The sequence below is a fragment of the Salminus brasiliensis genome, chromosome 15 (genome assembly GCF_030463535.1).
Source record: "Salminus brasiliensis chromosome 15, fSalBra1.hap2, whole genome shotgun sequence".
Taxonomy (NCBI): Eukaryota; Metazoa; Chordata; class Actinopteri; order Characiformes; family Bryconidae; genus Salminus; species Salminus brasiliensis.
Window position 1 is genome coordinate 35,568,885 of NC_132892.1, and position 18,039 is coordinate 35,586,923.

An 18,039-nucleotide genomic window follows, 5' to 3' on the forward strand; every position below is an offset into this window, starting at 1 on the left:
AGTCTATATGGTTAATAACTAGTGTATAGGAGGAGTAATAGTCTATTAGATGTATAACTAGTGTATAGAAAAAGTAATAGTCTATATGGCTTAAAGCTAATGTTTATGGGCAATAATAATTTGTGTGATTAGTTTAAATGATGTATATGACTTATATGATTAGTGTATATAATTTATGTGATTAGTGTATATGATAAGTGTATATGATTTATATGATTAGTGTATAATATCAGTGTATATGATTTATATGATAAGTGTATATGACTTATATGATAAGTGTATATGATTTATATAATAAGTGTATAATATTAGTGTATATGATTTATATGATAAGTGTATAATATAAGTGTATATGATTTATATAATAAGTGTATAATATTAGTGTATATGATTTATATGATGTGTATAATATTAGTGTATATGATTTATATAATTAGTGTATATGATTTATATAATTAGTGTATATGATTTATATGATTAGTGTATATGATTTATATGATAAGTGTATATGATTTATATGATGTGTATAATATTAGTGTATATGATTTATATAATTAGTGTATATGATTTATATGATAAGTGTATGTGATTTATATGATTAGTGTATGATATTAGTGTATATGATTTATATGATTAGTGTATGATATTAGTGTATATGATTTATATAATTAGTGTATATGATTTATATGATAAGTGTATATGATTTATATGATTAGTGTATGATATTAGTGTATATGATTTCTATAATTAGTGTATATGACTTATATGATAAGTGTATATGATTTATATGATTAGTGTATGATATTAGTGTATATGATTTATATAATTAGTGTATATGAGTGATATTTTGTGTCACTTTGCTCAGATCAGCATGACTGAAGATGGAACCACTGCCAGCTTCACCAGGGGCTTCCCCCCGAAATCAGGATACTACCTCTGTTACAGCAAGGTTAGTTACTACACACACTGTCTGTAGCTAATCATCATTGTTTATATATTTTATTTATATTTATTTATATTTCATATGTTTCCACACTCTGTGTCTGCTGGTAGGACCTGTCTGGAGGAATGGTGGTGTCAGACGTTCAGGTGATCTCTGATAAAGACACGATTCCTCATGGATACTGCTACATCCCAGAGTTCATGGAATCCAGTAAGACTTCCTTAGTAAATCCACCCAAAATCCTCCAGATATGGCCTAACAGTGATTCCCTGGCCTGCTCTTTAAAACCACGACCACATGACAATAACTCCAACATCCAGACGAAGTGCCATCCTCACCCCTGCCCACTGTCCTCTGTATTCAGTGACTGTCTTTGTTCAGTGCAAAGTAATATTTTATTAATGACGCCAGAAATACACCAGAGGTGATGACTGCCCAGCAGGGGGAGCTAAAACCCCACACAGTTTAATCAAATTCTTCATGAGCTAAAGCTTAATGGCCCACATAGACCTAAAACCAGCGCTGATGTGGCTATAAGTTATAATTGTGTGTGTGTGTGTGTGTGTGTGTGTGTGTGTGTGTGTGTGTGTATCAGAGGCCTCTGTGTGGAAGAAGAAGCGTGTGTGTGTGCGTATCGTTCCTGTGGAAAGTGTAACAACCGCGATTCTGGACATCCGACTGACCACCAAGAGTAAAATGATGCTACAGCAATACACCTGCCTGGGGTGAGTGTGTGTGTGTGTGTTACAGGGATATGCTGGGTTGTGTACTGTGGTGTGTGATGACTGTGTGTGTGTGTGTGTGTGTGTGTGTGTGTGTGTGTGTGTGTTACAGGGATATGCTGGGTTGTGTACTGTGGTGTGTGATGACTGTGTGTGTGTGTGTGTGTGTGTGTGTTACAGGGATATGCTGGGTTGTGTACTGTGGTGTGTGATGACTGTGTGTGTGTGTGTGTGTGTTACAGGGATATGCTGGGTTGTGTACTGTGGTGTGTGATGACTGTGTGTGTGTGTGTGTGTGTGTGTGTGTGTGTTACAGGGATATGCTGGGTTGTGTACTGTGGTGTGTGATGACTGTGTGTGTGTGTGTGTGTGTGTGTTACAGGGATATGCTGGGTTGTGTACTGTGGTGTGTGATGACTGTGTGTGTGTGTGTGTGTGTGTTACAGGGATATGCTGGGTTGTGTACTGTGGTGTGTGATGACTGTGTGTGTGTGTGTGTGTGTGTGTGTGTGTGTGTGTGTGTGTGTGTGTTACAGGGATATGCTGGGTTGTGTACTGTGGTGTGTGATGACTGTGTGTGTGTGTGTGTGTGTGTGTGTGTGTGTGTGTGTGTGTGTGTGTTACAGGGATATGCTGGGTTGTGTACTGTGGTGTGTGATGACTGTGTGTGTGTGTGTGTGTGTGTGTGTGTGTTACAGGGACATGCTGGGTTATGTACTGTGGTGTGTGATGACTGTGTGTGTGTGTGTGTGTGTGTGTTACAGGGACATGCTGGGTTATGTACTGTGGTATATGAAGGGCCCGTTCTCCACTCCTGTACCCCAGGCCAAACCTCGCAGTATCAGCCTTGACATGCGCAGCCTCTCCCTGGAGGCAGCCGGACCTCCTCTGCCCCTCAGACCCAGGTGTGTGTGATCAGATTAGATTAGATTAGATTAGAGGTTTTAATCACTGATATCAGAATAATCACTAATAATATCACTCCTACAGAAAGTGGTGGAGGTTCTCCATCACTGTGTTCATCATTAGAACATCTCCAGAGTTCTCCTCATGGAGTCTAGTATTATTTAGAGTTCTCCTCAGATCAACACCTGGTTTGGTGGTAAATCAGGGCTTAATGATGGTAAATCAGGTGAGCTGCTGCTGCTGCTGCTGCTGCTGATGATGATGATGATGGAGTTGATTGAACACATCCTCCACGCTGTGCTGGCTGGACTGGGGGGCGTCCAGGAGAACCCTGGAGGAACCGAGCTCTGTTCTTCAGACTAGCTCACCGACAAGATCTCACTACTTTCTTTCTTCAGGATGAGAAGCTCTTGTTTCTCCTTTTTACTGGATTTATGTTCAGCTGCTTTATCTGTTCTGATCAGATCTGGAGCTTCTGGAGCTTCTGCAGTAGAACCCTCTCACTGCTGAGAGACAGAGATTAATGGGATGAGGGGTCTCTGAACAGTGCTGCCCACGCCCCGGTCTGACCCCTCTGGTGTGCTTAGCCACAGTTGTTATTGGTGATTAATGTGTTTTATCCTCTCAGAACGTTCTGCTCCTCACTGTCTGGTTCTCCACAGCAATCAGCCTCCTGCTCCGCCCAAGGTCAGCCCCCGCCGCAGCACCTTAAAAGAGAAGGACACTAGGGCCGAGACTTTTAACGACAGCCTGAACGTCTACGGGATCACAGGTCTGTCCTCTACCTGTCTCTGTAACGGTCTGGGCTGATCTGCTGTTTGTGTGGCTTCTGTTTTACTGAGCTCTGTGTTGTGTTTCGCCTCAGCGATGGATGGAGTCCCGTTTGCGCTGCACCCGAAGTTTGAGTCCCAGTCTAACGGAAAGGTGAGGAACTACAGCTGATCACAGTCCAGCACCAGTCTCACTCAACAGCTCCTACTGAAGCTCTCTCGCTCTCCTGTCTCTCTCTCACACTCTGCCCCACCCCCTTGTATGTCTGTCTGCCTGTCTGTATCTATCTGTCTGCCTGTCTATCTGTCTATATGTCTGTCTCTTTGCCTGTCTGTCTCTTTGCCTGTCTGTTTGTATCTGTCTGTCTATATGTCTGTCTATTTGCCTGTTTGTATCTATCTGTGTGCCTGTCTGTCTGTATCTGTCTGTCTATCTCTGACTGTCTGTATCTGTCTGTGTGCCTGTCTGTCTGTATCTGTCTATATCTGTCTATCTGTCTGTATATGTCTGTCTGTTTGCCTGTCTGTATCTATCTGTGTGCCTGTCTGTCTGTATCTGTCTGTCTATCTCTGTCTGTCTGTATCTGTCTATCTGTCTGTATATGTCTGTCTGTTTGCCTGTCTGTATCTATCTATCTATCTATCTGTCTGTCTGTCTGTCTCTGTCTGTATCTGTCTATCTGTCTGTATATGTCTGTCTGTTTGCCTGTCTGTATCTATCTGTGTGTCTGTATCTGTCTATCTGTCTGTATCTGTCTGTCTATCTCTGTCTGTCTGTCTGTATATGTCTGTCTGTTTGCCTGTCTGTCTGTATCTGTCTGTCTATAAATCTATCTGTTTGTATCTGTGTGCCTGTCTGTCTGCCTGACTCTATCTGTCTGTCTCTCAGGGATCTGTAGTGAAGCTGGATGATATCTGCATCAAATCCATCCATGACATTGAAAATGAGGTGAGATTTTAAAGAGAGGGTTTTTGCTTCTATGTGTAGAAAGTTTTTTATGTATGAAGTTTAAACTCGACTGGACTTTTCTGACTGGATTTATAAATCAGTCACAGTTCATTTTCCCTTTAGTCTTTTCTGCTACTGGACCTTTAAGACTGATATATGTTAATGAGCTCAGTTTTAATTGGCTTGTGTGCCTTATTGTAAAAGCAGTCTGAGCTGAAAAACTCTTTCTAACTTCAGTGTGACCAGGTGGGACTCCGCTACTGTAGTCTGAGTAAATGTGTGTGTATAGAAATTGTGTATAGAATAATTTTATTTATTTATTTTTTTTATTACGCTCTGAACATTAAACTTTAACTGGATCCAATAAAAGAAAAAAAGTTCAGTGATTCAGTTTTTATTTAACTGTATTTAATTTGTCATTTTTTGTTTCTGCAGTATCACTACACATTTGCAGTGGAGGAGATGGCAGCTAAGCGTTCCCGCCCACTGATGACATCAAAATCATAAACCTCCCCCTGCATTTGTTGCTTGGCTATGCCCTTCTATTTTTTTTTCAGTTAAAGGGGAACTACACCAATTTCTTAAAATTTTTCTACATAACTCTCCATAGCTCAGACTGTGAGAAGAGTTTATTCAGAGTCGGGGGTTCGGTGTGAAACTGAGCTTCACTGTAGAGAAACTGACCCACTCTGATCTCTGTACAGTGGAGGTGAATGGAAGCAGGCGTCGGTCGCCATGACTACAGCACAGATACAGCCCATAATTTATCTCCTATCCAAACCCACTAGTGCAGCTACACGAGTCTTCTGAGTTTTATATGGAGGATGATGATGATGATGAAGATGATGAAGGTAAAATAGTGGAGAATCTGAACTAATGCAGTTCTCTTTAGGGACTACTTTCTGTAGCTGCACTACACCCTGCAGCATGTATCCCTCCACCATTTTAATGATCTGGTTCTAAAAGCAGGTTCTAGAGCCGAACTCTTCTCAGAACTCTGGTAGAACCGTGTCTCAGGCATCAGGCAGCGTCTTCATCACCATTAGGTGAAGAACTTTCTGTGAGGAGCTTTTATTAGAGCTTCAGACGTCTGCTTCCCTTCACCTCCACTGTAGAACCACAGCTCTGACTGGGGGAGCTTATCTAGAACCTCCACTGTAGAACCACAGCTCTGACTGGGGGAGCTTATCTAGAACCTTCATTGTAGAACCACAGCTCTGATTGGGGGAGCTTATCTAGAACATCCACTGTAGAACTCCAACTCTGACTGGAGGAGCTTATCTAGAACCTCCACTGTAGAACAGCTCTGACTGGGTCAGGTTATCTAGAACCAAGCGTTTCACACCAAACCTCACCTCTGAATGACGCAGTTCACATCTTATCTGTTTAATAATACAGATAATTCAGGTGGGTTATTTGCATAATAAGGGTAACCTATATAAGACTGTAACCTAAACTGATACACTTATTAATGAGTGCTGTTAAATTAATCACATCAAAGGTAGTCCTGCTGTCTAGGCTAACAAGCTTTTATGTGCTCTTAGTCGTAGTAGGATCATGGGATTTTCTCCCTGAGCTCCACTTATGAGGTTTGTGTGGTTTATAAACTAATATTAGTCCTAATTCATATTTACATAACCATGTTTAATCCCCTGGAATTCAGCAGGTCATTTCTGTCACTGTGCCTTTAAGAGCGATGTATGTATATGAGCTCTGCTGTGATTAGCTTTCTTGTGTTGCCCCTCATTCAGAAAGCACTCTGAGCTAACTTCATAACCTCAGCATGTGTGGGCGGAGCCGAACTGCTGTACATTGAATAGGCTGGTGGATGTAAATGGCTTATACGTGTGACATCACAGAAACGTGAATGTGAAAGGGCCTGTTTTTGTAGTGTAGCAGAAGTTCAGTTTATAAAAGGGTACGATCCCTTTAAATACGCAGCTAACGTAAAGAGTCCTGCTGATCCTGTTCTTTTAGCCCCTCGCTACACCACTCAGAGACCCCCACAGTAGCGGCTCATAGAACAACACTAACATCCCACTGGAAACCCCTCCAGCTTTCTCAGATCTCAGGAAACCTGAACTCCCCTGGACCTGCTTACAGGTGCTGGTTTTCCAAATCCACATTCCTGCTCAGTCTTTTATGTCGAGTTTTGTATTTGATGTACTGACCAATAGGCTGGCATTATTATTATTGTTATTATTATTATATTATATATTAAACTCTATATTCTGCGTTTAGACTAGTGTGTATATCAGTGCTCTGTTTCTGAAGGTAAAGGTTGAGGTTTGATGCAATAGAAGTTTGTTGAAGTGTTTATTGGTTAATTTTGTTAAGTTAAAATATTGTTTCCATGTTTTATATCTGTGTTTGTATCCATCTGGACCCCCTCTCTCTCTCTCTCTATCTCTCTCTATCTAAAAAAAAATATATTTTATTATTATTATTATTATTATTATATTGTATTTCAGAACACAGGTTGTCCACAGTGTACAACTTCTTTCAGTTCTAATAAAGTACCACCTTCCGCTCAACACCCTGGAATAGTTTCTGACTGCTCTACCTCCTCCTCACCTGCAGGTGTCGCCCTGAAGCTCCACCTGTTTTAAATAAAAATAGGGTTAAGGGGCCTATATCCTACTTTTTCTTGTAATTCATTTTTGCTCTGAGCTTCACGTTACAGCATCTGAGTAAATCTGGGTCTTAATCCATTTCTACATAAAATAAAAATATCAATTATTATTATAATAAACTAAAATAATACACCGTTGTAACACTGATGTATGTAAATGTTCTCTGTTTTGATTGGCTGTCCCGTACAGTGTCCAATTCATAAAGCAGTCTGGGCTGAAACACTGTTTATAAGTTGAGAGTTGAATGGGCAAGGCTTAACCACCTGGCCCACCTGCCACCAGTGTCAGACCAGCTGCACACCCACCTGCCACTGCTACCTGCCTAATGACCTTAACTATCTGCCACTATTAATATCACCACTGTTACCCATCATTACCCTGACCTTCACTGCTGTGACTATATCAAGCTGTACTATATCTTGTTTATTGTGATTATTATGTTATAATATTAAGATTATGCTGCACACCTGAGCAGTAGATTAGTTTTGGTGGTTCTGTGACTTTTATCAATAATGTATCAATAGTTCTGATCAGAGGAGGACGGGTCGGGTCTCCCTTGTGAGTATTGGTTCCTCCCAAGGTTTCTTCCTCCAGCTCTGAGGGAGGTTCTCCTGCATGGTGGTCTTTGGCTGCTCACTGGGGGTCTTAGGTTCTTGCCTTTGTACTGATGACTGATTCTGTAAAGCTGCTTTGTGTACAAATAAATTAAATTATATAAAGTAAATGGTGGAGGGATACATGCGGCTACAGAAAGTAGTCCCTAAAGAGAACTGCATTAGTTGATATTCTCTATTCACTATTTTACCATCATCATCATCATCATCATCATCTTCTTCTTCATCATCATCATCATCATCATCATGCCATATAAAACTCAGGAGACTCGTATTGTAGCTGCACTGGTGGGTTTGGGTAGAAAATAAAATAAATGACATATTTATATAACCGCTGGGAATCGAGTCGAGAGTCGACTCTTTAAAGAATCGACTCGCAAGCCAAAGTATGAGGAAGTTAACCGGGAGGTAGCAACAGAAAACAGCCGGCATATTTTATATGGACATATTTCCAGTAAGATTGACGCTTTATGTCTCTAATTTGAGATGTGGTGTTGAGTTAGTAGTTAAAAATAAACTTAAAGTCACTTAAAGTGGCGAAATACGAGGCTGAAGCTGACTTGGTTTGCGAACTCTCCAGTCCACCTTAAATGGAGCACTAGTTTCGCTCTGACCCCGGGGGCTAGTACTGGAACTGCGGGCTCATTTAAGGTGGACTGGCGAATTAAACTCCGGGTCAGGTTTAGAGGACAGGCTCCTTGTTTTTGAAACTCTGGGTTTAAATGTGTTTATTGAATATAATATAATGTAATCATTATTTACATTTATTTACATTTATAGTGAAGTTTATCAGTTATTCCCATTCATTCCTCAGGTAGGAGTGGAGATACGAGGGTTTAAAAGACTGCTATAGAAGCTGAAGCTTTAAGCTTTTTACTCCAGTAAAAGTGTAAAAGTACTGGTTTCAGAACCACTTTTAAAGTCAAAGTAATGGAAGGAAAATAAAGGCTAAAAGCTTAGGCCAAAGGGAAATGAAATAGGAGGAAAATGTAAGGAGGAGAAAGTTCAGATAATTGGGGGAAAATGAAGTAGAAGTAAAAAGTCGAGCCCGGGTATCGAACCCACAACCCTGTCAGCAACAGCCCGGTGCTTTTGACAGCTGCAACATGTGGATTGGTACGAAACGCCACAATACAGGACCACCAGGCCGACCTGGACATCCACACACCTCCAGGCCTAGCAGGAGTGAACTTTGCTGCTCTCGAATGGAGCCTGTGTTACCACACCTTACAGCCCTGTCCTTGTTTCTTTTACAGTGGTTTATAAGGAGGAGCAAGCATGGAGGATCAAGCAGAAGGTCCGGCGTCCACCTCCCAGTCTAAAGTGATCTCCCACTCACGGTCCTCCATTACGGCCCAAAATGCTGGGGTTGCTAACGTGCCCCAGTTGACCAGCTGCAACGTTGGTTCTCTGAGCTTCAATTTTGCGTGTTCACGTAAGAAGGACTTTTATTTTGAAACTCCACTTCGTTCATTTCTGCAGTGTTTTGATTTGAGAGCAGGCATACCTCGCTTTCCTGCTGTCCAAACGTCCTGGCTCTGTTTTAATTAAATGATAAAAATATAGATTAAAATCGCACAACAAATATACAGACATATGAGCATAATGTATTAGCTATATATAAATAAGTAAATATATATATAAGTAAATAAGAAAGGTGGGGCGGCAATATGGAGACCATAGTACTCTTCTCTTCGCCTGAGTACTCTCAGAAGAGGAGGGTCTTCAGTCTGGGTTTGAGGACAGCGAGCGTTGGACTCTGCTGTTCGGACACCCAGGGGAAGTTCGTTCCACCACTTCGGTGCAGGACAGTAAAAAGTCTGGATGCTCGTCTTCCGTGGATCTTGGATCCAGGGGATGGCGGGTCGAGCCGAGCCGTACTTGAAGCAGGAAGGGCTCTTGGTGCAGATCGGCTTTTGATTGACCGTCGCCGTCAAGTACAAAGGGGCTGGCTGGTCCAGTCTTGGCTTTGTAGACCAGAGTCAGGGTCTGAATCTGATGTGGGCAGTTATTGGAAGTCATATCAAATTCTGCCTTCTTTTTCTTCTTCCAGCAATTGCTAACCAGGCTCATCAGCAGGCTTCAAGTGCTGTCCCCCATATTGGTAAGTACCAGTAATGCACAGTAGACTGTAGGCATTACTGTAACTCTGATGATCAGTGTATTTCTGCTGTATGTGTCCTGCCTTAACGGTCATTTGCTTTTTTTTTTTAACACGTAAACTTGCAGAGAGAGTCAGAGAGGAACTGAAATCGAGCTTCAGGAGAAAGTACGAGATGATCTTTGAGGGAATCGCTAGGAGAGGAAAACCTGCTTTACTGAGGAACATCTACTCAGAGCTCCTCATCATGGAGGGAGAGAGTCAGGGACTAAATATAGAACACAAATTCCGGCAGACTGACACTGATTTCAGGACGCTTCCCAAAGAGGACATGCAAATCAGCTCCAGTGACCTCTTCAAACCTTTCAACATTCAGGGTCATGAAAGAGAAACTGAAGACATGCAGACTAACAGCGTCAAACCTCTGCAGTCTGAAGAAGCTGAGAGGAGACCTCCCAGAACGGTGGTGACTATAGGAATCGCTGGCATTGGAAAAACAGTCTCAGTGCAGAAGTTCATTCTGGACTGGGCTGAGGGAAAAGCCAATCAGGACATTGATCTTCTGCTGGTGCTGCCTTTCCGTGAGCTGAACTCGGTCAGAGACAAGAAACACAGCCTTCATGAGCTTCTGCTCGACTTTCACTCTGAACTCAGAACATTTGTGGACACAAACTCTTACCACGACTGTAAGATTTTATTCGTCTTTGATGGTCTAGATGAGAGTCAGCTTCCTCTGAACTTTGGGTGGACAGACAGAGTCTCAGACGTCTCCAAACCAGCATCGCTGGATGAGCTGATGACTAACCTCATCGATGGGAATCTGCTTCCCTCGGCTTTGGTCTGGATAACGTCTCGGCCGGCCGCAATCGACAAGGTTCCTCCCCATCTCATCCATCGTATGACGGAAGTACAAGGATTCACAGACCTGCAGAAGGAGGAGTACTTCAGGAAGAGGGTCAGCAATCCAAACTTGGCCAGTAGGATCATCTCACACGTGAAAGAGTCGAGGAGTCTTGAGATCATGTGCCATATTCCCATCTTCTGTTGGATCACGGCGACAGTCCTGGAACAGATGCTGAAGGGAGGCCATGAAAACATCCCTTCATCTCTTACTGAGCTCTACACACGGTTCTTACTCATCCAGACAAGTGAGAAAAAGAAGAAATACTGTGGGATGAGGGAGAACGACCCTTTGAAGGTGTCAGAAGAGGATGTTCAGCTCGTTCTTAAACTGGGTAAACTGGCTTTCGACAATCTGCAGAAGCACAACATTGTGTTCTCAGAAGACGATCTGAAAGAGTATGAGGTTGATGTGACCGAAGCCTCGCTGAGGTCAGGAGTGTTCACTGAGGTTGTCGGAGAGGAGGATCCAATGTTTTCTGAGAAGAAGTACAGCTTTGTGCACTTGAGCTTTCAGGAGTATCTCGCTGCTATCTTTGTCGTCCACCAGTTTGCTGACAGAGGAGAGAACGTGATGCAATCCGGTGGAAACAAATGTGCCACGACACGGCCGTTCAGGGACAGTGATGATGAGTATTTTGACGTTCCCTTGAGAGTTCCTCTGCAACGAATCTCACTGCACGATCTGCAGAAATGTGCCATTGACAAAGCCTTGACTAGTACCAGTGGGCATTTAGACCTTTTCCTTCGCTTCCTCCTTGGCCTCTCAATGGAGTCCAACCAGAAGCTGCTGAAGTCTTTCTCAGTAGGTGTAGAAAGTGGGCAGACGAGCATTCAGCAGACTGTCCAGTACCTCAAGAGCAAGCTCAGAGAGAACAGTGACGGAAGAATTTCGTCCTCCGAGCGATACATTAACCTCCTTCAGTGTCTTCTGGAGCTCAATGATCACTCAATGGCAGAAGAGATCACAAGGTCCCTTACATCAGACAGAGAAGCTGAGCACAGATTTACAGATGGGCAAATTTCCAGATTGGCCGAACTATTACATATGCTTGGGGACGAGCTAGACAAGTCTAACGAATTTCAAATGTTAATAGGTCGCCTTTCTGCGCGTCCTACAAGTCGGATATGGTCGGTCTTCCATGTTTTGAGACTCTTGTTTAGGTAGTAATGCATCTTTTGTTTCGGCATTAATTGTCAGAGTGATGTTCTGATCTAACCAGCCAGTGAACACTGTTCAGTGCACCACAGTCAGTACAACACTGCAGGTTCAGTAGATGGTCTTTGCCCTGTATCAGATGAAAACCTGTGTTGGAAGTTCTGTTAGTCCACAACTCTCAGAATAGATTGTTTAGAGAAAATGTACTAAAGCTAATCTTGCTGACTGTGGGAATTACTGCAATTGGGGAAAACGGTGTGGATTCACATGTTTACTCTTGACTGGGCTGAAGGAAAAGCCAGTCAGAAAGATGATCCTTATTCCCCAACCGTCCTAAAGAAGAAACTTCTTCTTAAAACCCACTTGCACAGTTTTCAGGAAGATTGTGACCCTTTCCAGTGTTTTCTCATTAGAGATGTGTTGAGTTTAGGAGCACAGTGGGATCATCAGTATTAGAGCAGAGCTGTGAACAGTCCTGCTCTTTGAAACATATCATCAATCTGACCTACACTTCCTGACTTTTCTCAACATCTCATTTCATAAAGATCTCGGTAAATGGGCCCATTGATCTGTTGGGAATTGGGCTCTTCGGAACATTGCACTTCCGTTGGGAATTTTGCTCTTCTGGTCATTGACCTTCCGTTGGGAGGTAAAAAGGTAAAGGTGCACGTATTTGTGAATTTGGCTCTTTGGGACATTGACCTTCTGTTGGGAATTTGGCTCTTCAGGACATTGACCTTCCGTTGGGAATTTGGCTCTTCAGGACATTGACCTTCCATTGGGAATTTGGCTCTTCTGGACATTGACCTTCCATTGGGAATTTGGCTCTTCGGGACATTGACCTTCCATTGGGAATTTGGCTCTTCTGGACATTGACCTTCCATTGGGTATTTGGCTCTTCGGGACATTGACCTTCCATTGGGAATTTGGCTCTTCTGGACATTGACCTTCCATTGGGAATTTGGCTCTTCTGGACATTGACCTTCTGATCAGATGATCAGCATAACCAATCACGTTAAGTCTTAGTTTCTTCTGTCAGGTTATTTCCAGGGAGATGAGCCAAGCCAACTTTAAGACTGTAGTACACTAAAAATCCAATGTTTCTACTAGTAGATTATGACTTCTGTAGCAGCTCTTTTCACAACTCAGGTAGACGAGCATTCAGCAGACTGTCCAGTAAAACGATGACGGAAGGATTTCATCCTCAGACTGATACAAGAAAACCTTCAGTGTCGTCTGAAGCTCAGGAGGTCCCTGACCTCAGACTGAAACGTGGAGAAGGGGAAATGTCTGTATTTTAGTGAGACGTGGCAATAAAAGGGGAAAAGTATATTATGACTACAGTAGCAGCTTTTCTCATTCTAACTAATGATGTATTTATTTATTTACTAGCAGAGAGCTCTGACAGAGTTCAGTAGAGTTGCAGTATCGAGTTAACGTCCCATCTACTCTATCGTTTGTACTGTGCCTCTCTTTGGGTCTCGACTGAGGTTCTCTCGACTTGGGTTCTCTCTCTCTCTACCTCTATATCTTATATTTTCTCTCTCTCTCTCTGTCCCTTCATTTATCTCTACCTCTATATCTTATACTCTCTCTCTGTTCCAGCAAAGAAGTCTAAGGTTAAGAAGAACATATGTCTCAGTTCTGTTAGCAGCAGGTAATAGAACCTGCGGTTCGGTTCACTTGGTTCAACAACCTTGACCATCGAAGACCAGCTTAGACCATCTGAAACCAGGTGGATTTATCAGCTGCAGGACGCCAGAGGTGATCTATATGGATGGCCTAAATCTTCATCACAGGGGATAAAGGTCAGGCAGCTCAGGTGATTTTTATTTCAGCAGGTTGCTGTGGTATCACAGGTAGTTGCTAGGGTTTCTGCAAGGCAGACACATCTGCAGGGGTCTGTGGATGGTGTTCCACTACAGAGAGAGCAGAATTAGACCCGTTTAGCTAATGTAACGCTTCTGAGAGTATTCTTTAAATGTGCTTCTTTTAGTCCTGTTCAGCTCCTCAGAAATCAGAATAAATAAATATTGGGGGATTTTGTGAGAACTGTGTCCATGGTGAATCACGCTTCCTCACTTCTGGAGAAACAGCCACTCTGCAGTGCTCTGATACTCCATGTACTGGGCTGAGTGGCAAGATTACATCACAACACTACCCAAACAGAAGCTACCCAGAAAGCTTCTCCAGCTAAAGGCGAACGTGTTGCTGTTTTTGTTGTTGTTTAATGTAAAGTCATACACGATCAAAACAACCCCAGACTTTGATTGCCACATTTTGTTCAGTAATTTTACTGGTTTTGCTTTTCTTTTTCAAAAAAACATCTGAATTCATATGTCTGTATAATGTGTAAAAGTGCTGTTTCTCGTTAAAGACGCAGAGTGAGGAATTTAAACACCCCATTTAAAACCCATGCCCAGAGTCCACTCAGCCCAGTACATGGAGTATCAGAACACTGCAGAGTGATATTGTGAAAACTGTCTCCATGGAAGATCAAGCTTCCCTCCTCCCCCAATTCTGTTGTTGTGGCTCCAGATGACCGGTGCCAGATTGGTCGGACTGGTAGGTGGCAGCTGGTCTGACACAGATAGAGGGGACCTTGGTACGTTATTTGGCCACATCCAGTTGTTTGGTTCGAGTCTTTGCTTTCATTAAACTTCGCTTTTAGGCTTTTTACTTTCCTTGAACTCTACAGCAGCGCCCTCCTGTGGCTGTGTTTAGGCATGTCTTTAAAAACCTCGTCAGACACAGAGCAGTTGTTGCCATGTGTGCTTTCTAATTTAGTTTAGTAACTAAATCACACCAAACCACCGCTAACGAGACCTCCCTCACTGCTGTCGGCAGTTTCCCTCATCCTCACGTCTGTTTTCCTTTTTCTCAACGTACAAGATGCGTGAATTTCAATCTGGCTGATCAGACTAATGCCAAAATCAGATCAGATTCAGCCTGTTCTGGCGTTCACGCGTTTACACAGAACACAGCCTTTAAACTGATGAGTGTAAATAAAAAAATATTAATGGTAAATTAGGGATTGCAATGGAGCTAGATGTTCCTCTACATTTTTTACTAGCATAAAAACATACAACACACTGGTAGTAGAAAACATCTGTCACAGCTGTTCTCATATCTGCCCAATTAAAGTGGTTCCTGGTGGTTGTTGTGGACCTCAGGGCTGCCAGTGAGCCCTCTGCTCCCTTTCCCAGGGCCACAGCTCTTCCTGGTTTGGTTTGCCCCTCACGGCTGCTTGAATCTTCTGCAGGTAGCCCAGGTTGTGTGACGGCTGCCAAGGCTCTTTACCTGGTTCTGCTGCAGAGTAATTGGCTGCCATGTCCTGAGTACAGTGGGCCGATGCAGATTGTATTTTAAGGACCTGTCCTGCTTTGACCCCTGTTTAAGATGCTAGAACCCAGAGTCTTCCTAGGAAGTGTGGGTGTAGTGAGTGCGTCGCACCCTTGCAGAGATACCCCAACTGGCCTTTCCCCCTCCTCAAAACTCAAGTAGTCATACAAGTACATGTATTAAAAGGGCCCAACCGTGGCAGCTTGCCCAGCCCGGCTATCAGTATTGTATTGTTGCGTTTTTTGCTTAGCAAGGGACACTAAGGAAAGTGTCTACTATCCAGCAGAGAAGCTCAGGTACGAGACTAGCTTAACACATCTGGCACATTGGTTGAATGCAACAATAGAGGACAATATGGAAAACAACCCCCACCCTTTTATTTCTCTTTTTATCCATTTGGCTCTTCTGTATAATTTACTGTGGTCCAATACACTGTGGCCAGGTCACAAGGGGGCGCTAGCTGGTTTAGTTACCATGTTTATGTGTCTGAGGATAGTGAAGAACAGTTGCAGGAGTGAAAGCAGCAGCAGTCTCTCAAATTAAATTTGTATTTACATATTTTCAGACAAGTGCCCTAATAAATACATCACAGCAAAAAAAAAAATTACAAATAGACTCATTTAATCAGGGTCGATTTTATTTATTTTTTTAATACATGTGCAGAACCATCAGCAACAGCTGCTGAAATGCAGTAGTAAAGGTGCACATCCCATCTGAAGATTATGAAAGATTTCTGAAGCGAGGTCTACCCCTCCTCTTGCTGCTGGGTTCCTCTGTGCAGTCCATGATGCCGTTATCAGCGCTGATGAGCCACAGGTGGTCGAGATCGTAGGTAACATGCTTGACCTTCTGATCAAACTGGACTTGGAGCCACCCGGTGCCTGCAGGGTGGGTTAGAGAAACACCTTGCCTGCGAGATACCAGACGGGTCATCATGATGTACCACCTGGTGGTGCTCAACCCTGTCCCTGGAGAATCCCTAGTGGTCACCCTGCTCAGCATACCTGACCCAGCAAGTCAGCTCAGCAACAGGAACTTCCTTGGAGGTGAAGGTGGTAGGTTACAGCAGGGTACAGGGTTCCCCAGGCTCAGAGTGGAGAACCATGTATCATGTTAATCAAACATTCACTACACCCAGTACATCCACCTGTACTTTTGATGGGATGAGGATAAGGTGGTGATCAAACATCTAACATCCTGACCTCACTAACGCTCTATACTAAATGCCATCAAATCCTCACAGCAATGCTCCTCCAAAATCTAAGCAAGACCAGTAAAAGGTCAGGAGCTGTACCTTCATAATGAAGATGTTATCTGCAGAGTTCACCCCCCAGCAGCTGTACGGCCCACAGCTGTAGTACTTTCCTGTAGCTTTCCTGGGAGACTTCTCCAGGAACCACCATCTTCATCCCCAGGAAGGCAGAAGACATCATCGTTCTTGTTGACCCCTGCTGGGGAGCTCATTCCTCCTGCGTCGACCTGTTTCAGCTGGCCTTAGGATTTACAAGAAACTCATCTGGAAAGTTTCTCCCAAACGCAACACTCCCAGCCCAACCCTGCAGACCAGCTCACCTGGAACAAAGACCCAGTATCCATCAACAAGTCTGACTACGTAACCGTCCGAATCGACTCCCCAGACGCCAGCAGGTCCCACGCTGACATGCTTCAAGGATCCAGGAACCTGCACCCAGCCCTTACTGTACAGGGTGAAGATCTCATCTTTGGAGTTGACTCCAAACACCTGACCGTTCCCAGCATCAATCTGCTTTAGGCTGCCAGGAACCAATCTACACTCCAGAGCTGGAAGAACAGCAGAGGAACACCAGGAGACCCACGGTCAATTCCACAAGCTCTTCGATATAGGAAGACCACGTTAACCCTTTGCCCCATTCAGTCATTGGTTCATTACCACCACATTTTAGACTAATTTGAAGGAAAGCACTGCAAGCAAGAAGCTCAAAGATCAATAATCAAAGCTAAGAACTCATGAAATTTACAAAAGCAGACCAAATCCAGCAGTTTGGAGCAGAAAGTCACCAAAAGGAGGATCTGAGGGACCTTCCTGATTCCTAAAAAGCATTTCAGAAGAGGAAGTCAAAAGATCCATTGAGCAATAAAGTTCTTAAGGTCCACTCCACCCTCCAGACTTGAAGAACCCACCTTTTCCAGCAGTTATTCAAATGGTTTTAGGCTTTAAAGGGTGAAAGGTCTCCTAAGGTTGGTGGTCCTACTTGTTAACATTTGCTGCAGATGTGTAAAACCAACCTTCAGCACACTCAGACCGCATGCTAGGCTTCTAGGCAACTAGCCTTCTAACATCATTCAGACTTTCCAGCTCAACATGGGACAAAGGAGACCACGCCCTTCCACCAGGCTGGAGATCAGAAATAGGGTTGTCTTTCCTGTGGTGGGTTCTAATAAGGTAGGACTAGAGCATGTGTATGTTCACACCCTCACCCAGACAGCTTCTCCAGAGCTTCAGGAGCACGAGGAACATAACCTGCAGCTTCATGGTCTTTAGCAGTGCCAGCCCTGCTGAGTTCAGGAGGCTTTGTGGGCCCTGATTGTTGGTGTGGGCCAATCAGGAGTGGGGAGAGCTCTGCAACTGATTATTGGAGGAGGGGCTACGATCATGTGTTCTTGCGTCCTTGTGTTTTTATTTTTTTTTTTAAAGTGGGATGTGTTTCCTGTTGGCTGTTAGATTGTTAGATTTATATAAATATATTAATTTTATTTAATAAATTTTTTTATTAACGCATTATTATATATATGTATATTAACGTTAGTTTAAAACAATTACAGTTGGGTGGAGGAGGGTGGAGACATTGTTTTCTCTGGCAGTTTGTGCAGGTTCTCCTCCTGAGGAGGTCATTTAGTGACAAAAGTTTTAAACAAAATAATAATAAAATAAGTTGAGAACGTAATTTTTTCACTTTAAAGATGTTTGACTGCTTCCACCACCCAAGCAGCGCATCTAATCTGCATTTGCCCAACAGTGGC

At 43.2% G+C, this 18,039-nt stretch overlaps 2 protein-coding genes and 1 pseudogene across 2 annotated transcripts in view; 2 read left to right on the forward strand and 1 right to left on the reverse strand.

Moving 5' to 3' along the window:
• Positions 1-6,824, forward strand: part of mvb12a (multivesicular body subunit 12A) — a 9,065-nt gene extending 2,241 nt beyond the window's left edge. The window contains exons 3-10 of the mRNA XM_072657955.1: positions 866-949; positions 1,054-1,153; positions 1,539-1,668; positions 2,430-2,570; positions 3,234-3,343; positions 3,437-3,495; positions 4,231-4,290; positions 4,726-6,824. Coding sequence (XP_072514056.1) covers positions 866-949; positions 1,054-1,153; positions 1,539-1,668; positions 2,430-2,570; positions 3,234-3,343; positions 3,437-3,495; positions 4,231-4,290; positions 4,726-4,797 — 756 coding nt within the window. The 3' untranslated portion in view covers positions 4,798-6,824. The remainder of the gene's footprint in view (positions 1-865; positions 950-1,053; positions 1,154-1,538; positions 1,669-2,429; positions 2,571-3,233; positions 3,344-3,436; positions 3,496-4,230; positions 4,291-4,725) is intronic.
• A 2,989-nt stretch (positions 6,825-9,813) lies between these two features.
• LOC140535613 (protein NLRC3-like) lies at positions 9,814-11,820 on the forward strand. The gene has a single exon (XM_072657010.1). It carries the CDS (start codon positions 9,814-9,816, stop codon positions 11,704-11,706), a length of 1,893 nt encoding a protein of 630 aa, XP_072513111.1. The 3' UTR covers positions 11,707-11,820.
• Positions 11,821-14,866: 3,046 nt separating this feature from the next.
• LOC140535614 (uncharacterized) lies at positions 14,867-17,551 on the reverse strand (annotated as a pseudogene).
• Positions 17,552-18,039: the final 488 nt, after the last annotated feature.